A 9,103-nucleotide genomic window follows, 5' to 3' on the forward strand; every position below is an offset into this window, starting at 1 on the left:
CAGAGAGGCAGGCAGAGAGAGAGGGGAAGCAGCCTCCCCACTGAGCAGAGAGCCCGATGCAGGGGCTCGATCCCAGGACCCTGGGATCACGACCTGAACAGAAGGCAGAGGCTTAACTCACTGAGCCACCCAGATGCACCCATTTATCTTCTTTGAAGCAGTGTTTATTACAGTCATTTGCCCATTTTTAAATTGGGTTGCTTGTCTTCTTTGTTATTGAGTTGTAAGGGTTCTTTATACATTCTGAATAGATTTTTATCAAATATGAGATATTTTCTTCCAATCTATGGGTTATGCTTTCACTTAAAATTTTTTTACAGACTTATAAAGATTTATTTATTGATATAAGAGAGAAGCAGAGAGAGTGTGTGAGCAGGGAGAGAGGGAGAGGGAGAGAAAGAATCTCAAGCAGACTCTCCACTGAGTGAAGAGCCCACCATGGGGCTCGATCCCAGGACCCTGAGAGCATGACCTGAGCCCAAATCAAGAATTGGACACTCGGGACGCCTGGGTGGCTCAGTTGGTTAAGCAGCTGCCTTCGGCTCGGGTCATGATCCCAGCGTCCTGGGATCGAGTCCCACATCGGGCTCCTTGCTCAGCAGGGAGCCTGCTTCTCCCTCTGCCTCTGTCTGCCATTCTGTCTGCCTGTGCTCGCCCTCTCCCTCTCTCTCTGATAAATAAATAAAATCTTTAAAAAAAAAAAAAAAAGAATTGGACACTCAACCCACTGAGCCACCCAGACACCCCTTTTAAGTTTTTATTTATTTATTTATTTGTTTTAAAAAATAATTTTTAAAAAGATTTTGTTCATGTATTTGACCAAGAGAGGGAGAGAGAGAGAGAGAGCACAAGCAGGCAGAGCGGCAGGCAGGGGAAGAGGGAGAAGCAGGCTTTCCACTGAGCAGGGAGCCTAATGGGGCTGGACCTTAGGACCCTGGGATCATGACCTGAGCTGAAGGCAGATGCTTAATTACTGAGCCACCCAGGCGCCCCTAAAATAATTGATTTTTTAAAGTAATCTCTATACCCAACATGGGGCTTGAACTCATGACCTTGAGATCAAGAGTCACATTCTCTACTGACTGAGCCAGCCAGGCACTCCAGTGCTCTCATTGTCTTTTTTTTTTTTTAAGACTTTATTTGATTATTTATTTACTTGAGAGAGAGAGAGAGAGAATCTCAAGCAGATTCCACATTGAGTGTGGAATCCCACATGGGGCTCAGTGTGAGCCTTGATCCTGAGACCCTGAAATCATGACTTGAACCAAAACAAAGAGTTGGACACTGAATCCATTGAGCCTCACAGGTGCCCCCCACTTTTATTTTGAAGATTTATTTATTGGGCCCCTGGGTGGCTCAGCCGGTTAAGCATCTGCCTTCAGCTCAGATCATGATACCACAGTCCTGGAACAAGTCCCAGACTGGGCTCCCTGCAGAGTCTGCTTTTCCCTCTATCCCTCCCTCGAACTGGTGCTCTCTCTCTCTCCCTCTCTTTCTCAAATAAATAAATAAAATCTGATTTTTATTTATTTGAGAGAGAGAGAGAGACCACAAGTAGACAGAGAGGCAGGCAGAGAGGGGGGCGGGAAGCAGTCTCCTTGCTGAGCAGAGAGCCCAAAGTGGGGCTCAATCCCAGGACCCTGAGATCATGACCTGAGCCAAAGGCAGAGGCTTAACCCACTGAGCCACCCAGGCACCCCTAAAATCTGATTTTTAAAAAAAGATTATTTATTTATTTGAGAGAAAGAGCACAAGCAGAGGGAGGGGCAGGCTCGCCGCTGATCAGGGAGCCCAGTGCTGGGCTCCATCCTAGGATCCTGGGGTCATGACCCAAGCCAAAGGCAGATGCCCAACTGACTGAGCCACCACCCCCCCCCTTTTTAAAAAGAATTTATTTTTAAGTACTCTCTACACCCAACATGGAACTCAAACTCATAACCCCAAGTTCAAGGGTCCCAAGCTCCATCCATCAACTGAATCAGCCAGGCACCCCTGCTTTCACTTTATTGATAGCTCTTTGATGCATACAAGTTTTAAATTTTGATGAAATCTAGTTGTTTTTTTCTTTGGTTGCTTATACTTTTAGTGTCATATTTTGCATATGTCTATCCAACTGTCCCAGTACCATTTGTTGAAAGACTATCTTTTCCCCCGTTAAATGGTCTTGGTACCTTGTGGAAAATCAATTATCCATAGATGTATTATTTTATTTCTGGATTCTCAGGTCTATTCCATTGATATATATATTTATTATCCTTACACTGGTACCATGTTGCTTTGATTACTGTAGCTTTGTGACTTCTCTACGTTTATTACTGCAAGCATGCTTCTGAGTACATTTGTGTATTGTGATCAGTATTTTGTATTTTTCTTCTCACTTTTTTGGGAACACAAATTTCTTTGTGGATCATTTGTATAATCAGTACTCTAGTCATTTAAAATAATTATGAAGTGTCTGTTTTATTTCCTCGCTGTGCTGGGCTATTTTTGTTAAGCTCTTATTTCACCCTGTTTTCTGGGTTGCTTTTAACTTTTCTAGATAACCTTGTTTTTGCACTGTTTCTTCTGGACCCAGACTCATTAGCTATCAAGCGTCATCCCCCTAATGTCAGAGAATGCTGGCTGCTGTTTTTAGGTCATCCTCATAGAAACACAGACTACTCCCATCTGCCTCAGCTCAGACCCAATACTTCCCGCCAGTTGTGAGTTGAGTCTCTGGGATAGGAGGCCTGCTAAGAAAACCTCTTTCTTAAAGCAGAGCTCTCCAGAGATCAAGAGTGGTACCAACCTTACAATCTACTGTAGGCTTATTTGTAAATAACCATTCCTGAGATGTCATACTGATGAGACACATGGGAAAGAACCGGTCTTTTGAATTTTTCTCATGCTGCCAAAACAAACATTCACAAGTACAGTTTCCATATGTAATATGTCCTTGTCTTGAGAAAGGAGGAGTTTCCAGGGATTATGGGATTTGTTCAAGGTTGTCCGGTGACCTTACATTGCTACTGGGAACAGAATTAATCCTTGACTCTCACTGATCCCCACACAACTCCTTCCTTATTGGGCAATAGAAGATAGAATTTACTTCTCAGTATTTTCCCCAAGGGAGGTTTTGAGTTTCTTCTTCCCCGCTTTGGTAAATAACACAGGTAAGGAGCCTCAGTGAATAACTTGCATTCATTGTGCCATTCTTTGAAGGATCAGAATCCTAGGCTCTGGCAACAGACCTCTGAGAGAAGTGGGGACAGAGAGAAAATGTCCACAGCCTCAGTGTGTTCTGTACTCTTCGAAAATTTTGGATGAACAGAGATGCTCAGTTTTCTCCCATAACAAATATGGTGTCTTCTGTGAAACTTGTCTGTAGTGGTATTGACCAAGTTGTTGGTACATATGAACTTTTCCTATGAGAGTTTTCAAAGATATGCAAAAGTAGAGAGAATAATATAATGAATTAGCAGGTACCTGCCACCCAGCTTGTGGAATCATCAGCATGTGGCCAATCTTGTTTTATCTCTACTTTCATCTACTCCTTATCCCCACTGGATTATTTTGAAACAAAGTCAGTATATTGACCAAGTTTTCAGTTTCTACTTGTTGAAGCAATTTCTCTTAGATACTGTGATGTGTGCTGTCATTTAGATTGTTTTTAGCAGTTTTACTGGGCCTCACATTCTTTCTCTGGCAGTTTTTTGCATTGGTAGAATCAAAGGAATTTTCTGGCCTTAAACTCTGTTCTTTTGTCTCTCCCACTCCCAGAGTTCTTTAAAACTGTCCTGCATCTTCACTTTGATTCAAGTGCCTAGACCTCTACTTACCTATTCTCCCTCCTAGTTCACTAACCCTAAGGGACTTCCAGCAGTCTTTGTCAATAATTACTGTATATGCAGTACCTAGGCTGGCATGTAGTAGATGCTTAATAAACAGTTGTTGATGACTGAATGGATGAATTCCTTTTGGCTTTCCACTCACCTGAACGTCACAATCAGTTGTTTTAACAGTGCACTTGGTTCTGTGTATCTTAAATGAGGAGAAAATTACCTGAACCTCTTGAGAAGTAGCTTTTGTCCTTGACCCCTTTTGTTTCACTGAAGAATCCGGATTTTCCTGGCTCCCCCTGCTGGTCTCTCCCGGGTAGTTGCACATAGGTGCTTCTGGTGGCAAAGAATTGGAGCCAGAGCCAGGTTCTGCCAAGGGAAAATAGAACATTGTTGTGGAGTGCCCTAGCCAGTCCAGGCAGGTCTGAGGAGGAAGAGAACAGCTTGTTGAAAACAGTTCAGGGAAGTGCAACTTTCTGTATAAGGAGCAGGGAAGGTAACCCAATGCCAGCTAAAGTCAGAAGAGCGGGGTTGGGGCCTGTAGCACATGAAGACAGGAGTACCATGATCACATGTACCCATAAATGAGCTGGTCATTATGTGGGGATCAGCCTCTATGTTAAAGAGAATATAGACATGCTCCTTCTCCCCTTAAGACAAAGCTCCCTGAGATCAGACACAATTATCCTGCAAGTTGAATGGCTACTGAGTTTTCTTTTGGCCTCCTGTGAAAGTTGAACCAAGTGGGGTGGCAAATGTAGATGGGAGCATCCCTAGAGTTCTTGGTTTTATGTGACCTCCATCTCCCAACTCTTAAGACCAGTAACATCTCTGGGGATTCCCGGGTGTATGCTCTGCTGGGTCCTCCTCCCACCACCCTCTGTAAATACAATAAATGCCCCACACCTACCCACTTCCTAAGTCACATTTGTCGGTTGTTTACATGTATTTGTCTTTACCGCAGTTCACCTTCCCAGAAAGTGGGCTGTGGCAGAACGTATGTTGCCAGACTCCAGCCTGCTATAGACATCAGGAAGAGCATCAGAGATGGTCAGACACTACGGGCGAATCCCCTCCTCTTCTGTCCAACCCCAAACTCCAAGTGCCAGGATAATTACCACTTAAAGTTGAACATAGAAATGGGCTTTGTTACACTTCAGGACCTAGAAGGAAGCATGTGATTTTCCCCAATACACAAAGAAGGGAACCCAATCCAGAAGAACCCAAGGGAATGAAAATTGCCACTGGACTTGGGCAGGTTTATCTATGAAATGGTCATTATAAAGAAATGCTTGGAAGGAATTCATTTCTTTACTTGGTATTAGGAATATAACCCTGGGCAAAGTCCTGCATTTTAGTGGGAGAAAGCATACCATAAACAGATAAATATGTAACATGTCAGGGGTGCTAAGTGCTAAGAAAGGGGAAAAAGCAGAAAAGAGGGATAGAGAAAGAGTGTGTTGTTCTAAATTTGGTGATCAGGGAAAACAACTCTGCTGAGGTGAGGGAGCAAGTCCCGTGATCATCTGGAGAAAGACTATTCATGCCAGAGGAACGAGCGAGTACAAAGGCCCCGAGGCAGGAGCATACTTGGCTTGTGGGAGGAACATTGAGAAGATGGAGCAGCTGGGGCTAATTGAGCAAAGGAGAGAGTTGTAGGAGCAAGGTCAGAGAGGAGACCAGTGCCCAGATCATATGAGGCCTTGTACACCTTGGCAAGGGCTTTGGGTTTTACTTTGAGTGAGATGGAAAGCCACCGAAGGGTTTGGAAGCAAAAGTAATGTGAACCAGCTTAGGTTTGACAAGGCTTACTCTGGCTGCATTGTGGAGCTGATCACAGGGAAGCAAGAGTAGAGAAGGAAGACCAATTGGAGGACGGTTGCCCGAGAGAGGTGAGATGGCTTGGACGGGTAGTAGTAGAAGTGGGAAGAAGCTATTGACTTGTACTTTTGGTTTAAAAGTCAGCACAGTCAGCTGAGGGATTGGATGTGAGTGGGGTGTGAGAGAAGGAGAGGGCCACTGCTACTCGCAAAGGTTTGGCCTGCATCACTGGGAGGATGAAGTTGGTCTTTAACTGAGAGGGGGAAGACTGGATGAAGAGCTGGGAGGGGTGGGGAGGTGATATTCACCAGTTCTGTTTCTACCTATTAAGTGAAATACCTATTTGATCTCTGAGTGGCGGTATCCATTTCAAGTAATAGTAGACATTCCGAATAATAGGCTCCTCAAAGTAATAATAGTAGAGAATATTGTTTACGTAGTTTCAGCTTTACATGTTGAACTTTACATATTCAACTTTGCAGTTGATAGTGCTCCCACATATATTATTTTATTCTGTTTCCGCACCACCCACATAACAGCATCTGTTTTCTTTCTATTTTACAGGTAAGGAAGGTGAGATTCAGAAAGTTCTGCACAAGAGAGCCAGTGTTTTGATGGTGCCAGACAGAGGAAGATGGCAACCAGCAGCCAGTTAGCCTTGAAGAGCAGCGGCCAACCATGAGAGAGACTATGGCTTCCCCATGGCTGTCAGATAGGAAGACCTGCCCCTCCCTAGCCCTTTCCCCAGCCCTCTCACGGAGAGGAACCAGCAGGGAAGTCGAGGACAGCCTGTGTTCCTCCACCCTCGCCTCAAACCACCAGAGCCACGGCCAGGTCTAGCTCCCTGGGGAGACAGTGGGGCAGGCGCTTTGAAGGGGAACTTGAGATGGACATTTCAAAAATGAGTATTTTTATTGTGTAAACATTTAAAATTAATCTTAAACACCAGAAGGAGACTGATTATTCTAATTCCTGGAAATACCGTCCATCATTAAAGCCTACCCAGTGAGAAAAGGGCGGGTGACATTTTGTTACTGAGGGCAGCTATTGAAAAAGACCCAAAACCTTCAAGTTTATACGGGAGAAGATTCTGGAATAAACCAGTAGCAACTGCATTTCTTTCCAGTCTTTTCCCATGTATCTTTTTAACATTGTTCACATCTTACCACATAGGTAATTTTGTTTTTCCATAACCTGCTGTTATCTCATCACTACTTTTTTTTTTTTTTTTTTTTTTTTGCAAAAAGAAAAGCAGTTCTTTATTGCATGGACACACATGGCACAAACCACCTTGTTACACAATCCAGCGGCTTCCTGCCTGTCACTGCTGGAAAGCAGATGGGGAGAGCTGGAGGGGAGTGGGAGGGGGAGCACTCAACAAAGAGAGCTTGACCCTTTGAAAGCAGGGACTAGGGTTTGCTCTTCTGGCCCCTCTAGCCAGTCCTCCACTCAGCCTGGGAAGCGGGGAGGTGACGAGGGACATCTCTGCTACACGGGGCACTCAGACCTCTCTCTTGCAAGAAGAAACCACCTTCCCGTCCACTGTCTCCTCGACATTGATGCGAACTTTGCCGCCGCCACTGCCTCCCAGGGATGCTTCTCTGGAGCCAATGCCAGCCATCCTGGCATCCTGGCCCTCCAGCAGGCTGCGGTAGGTGGCGATCCTGGTTCTGGCACTCCATCTCATTGCGGAGCTCAGTCAGCTGGGCCTCCAGGCTGCTGATGAGCCCCTGGATCTGCTGCAGTTGTGTGGCGTAGGGGCACTCCGTCTCGGCCAGTGAGCCCTCCAGCCCAGCTTTCATGCTGAGCTGGGACTGAAGCTCGATCTCCAGCCCGTGCATCATGTGCCTCAGGTCTGTGATCTCCGTCTTGCTGGTCTGGATCATCTCTGTGTTGGAGGCTACCTCCTTGTTCAGCTCCTCTGTCTTGCTAAAGAACCAGGCCTCGGCGTCCCATCGGTTCTTCTCCGCCATGGCCTCATATTGCTCCCTCATCTCGGCCAGCATGAGGATAAAGTCCACGCCTGGTGCCGCGTCCATCTCCGCGTTGACCTGGCCGGCCAGCTGGCTGTCATACTCCTTCATTTCCTCCTCATGGTTCTTCTTCAGGTAGGCCAGCTCCTCATTCAGGCCCTCAATCTGCATCTCCAGGTCGGTCTTGGCCAAGGTCAGCTCGTCCAGCACCCGACGCAGACCGTTGATGTCGGCCTCCACGCTCTGGTGCAGGGCCAGCTCGTTCTCGTACTTGAGCCTAAAGTCGTCCGCCGCCGGGCGTTGTCGATCTCCAGGATGACCCAGTTGTTGTCAATGGTGGCCGCCAGGATCTTGTCATGGAGCTCCTCAATGGTCTTGAAGTAGGGGCTGTAGTTCCTCTCGGGGCTGCTGGGGCTCTGCTTCTGGTACCAGTCCCAGATCTTCACCTCCAGCTCTGTGTTGGCCTCCTCCAGGACCCGCACGTTCTCCAGGTAGGAGGCCAGGCAGTCGTTGAGGTTCTGCATGGTGAGCTTCTCATTGCCGGAGAGGAGGCCGCCATCGCCACCACTGTAGTCACCGAAGCCACTGCCAAAACCCCCACCAAAGCCACCTCCAAGGCCACCCCCAAAACCACTACAAGCCCCTCCACCAAAGCTGCAGCTCATGCTGCCCCCATAGCCCCCTCCTGACCCCGAGGAGACGAACCTAGCAGAAGGAGCCGAAATAGTGCGGCTTCCACCGCCCCCACAGAGACTCCCCCCACCAAAGCCACCTCCCCCAACCCGGAGGGGGCCCCCCTTGGTAGAGCCACCCCCAAAGGTGGAGGAAGAGGTCTGCAGAAATGTGGTGCTCATGGCTGGGTGGCTGGGGAGTTCTCCTCATCACTACTTTTGATACAAACATTTCCCCCCATGGTACTAAACATTTTTTGTAATAATCATTTTCAAATGACTGTTTATTAACCAGCCATTTAGACTGCTCCCACAATTTATATACACTGTTGTACATTAAGCTGGTGAAGCTTACTTTGTTAGGTATCTCCCCAAAAGTAGAATTACCGTTTTAAGATATAAACATTTTTAGGCTCTTGAAAAATTTTAATAATTTTCCGGAAAAGTTCTGCCATTGGTATAGAAAAGTAAGAGTGAGCCTTCTGATTCTAAATCTCAGGCTTGGGGCGCCTGGGTGGCTCAGTGTGTTAAGCCGCTGCCTTCGGCTCGGGTCATGATCTCGGGGTCCTGGGTCATGATCTCGGGGTCCTGGGATCGAGTCCCGCATCGGGCTCTCTGCTCAGCAAGGAGCCTGCTTCCCTTCCTCTTTCTCTGCCTGCCTCTCTGCCTACTTGTGATCTCTGTCAAATAAATAAATAAAACCTTTAAAAAAAAATAAAATATGTCTGTTGGCCATGTGGATGTCTTCTTTGCAGAAATGTCTGTTCATGTCCTCTGCCCATTTCTTGATTGGATTATGGACATTGGGGAGGGTATGTGC

At 46.6% G+C, this 9,103-nt stretch overlaps 1 protein-coding gene across 1 annotated transcript; it reads right to left on the reverse strand.

The window, feature by feature from the left end:
• Nucleotides 1-6,957: 6,957 nt before the first annotated feature.
• Nucleotides 6,958-8,573, reverse strand: LOC101684186 (keratin, type I cytoskeletal 15-like). The gene is given in 3 exon segments (XM_013063491.2): nucleotides 6,958-7,303; nucleotides 7,305-7,905; nucleotides 7,908-8,573. Coding segments are annotated over 3 exon segments (1,323 nt in total). The 5' UTR covers nucleotides 8,467-8,573; the 3' UTR covers nucleotides 6,958-7,140.
• Between the last annotated feature and the right edge of the window lie 530 nt (nucleotides 8,574-9,103).

Source organism: Mustela putorius, unplaced genomic scaffold, assembly GCF_011764305.1.
Source record: "Mustela putorius furo isolate JIRA1106 unplaced genomic scaffold, ASM1176430v1.1 tig00000081_pilon_pilon_pilon, whole genome shotgun sequence".
In the NCBI taxonomy this organism is placed as follows: Eukaryota; Metazoa; Chordata; class Mammalia; order Carnivora; family Mustelidae; genus Mustela; species Mustela putorius.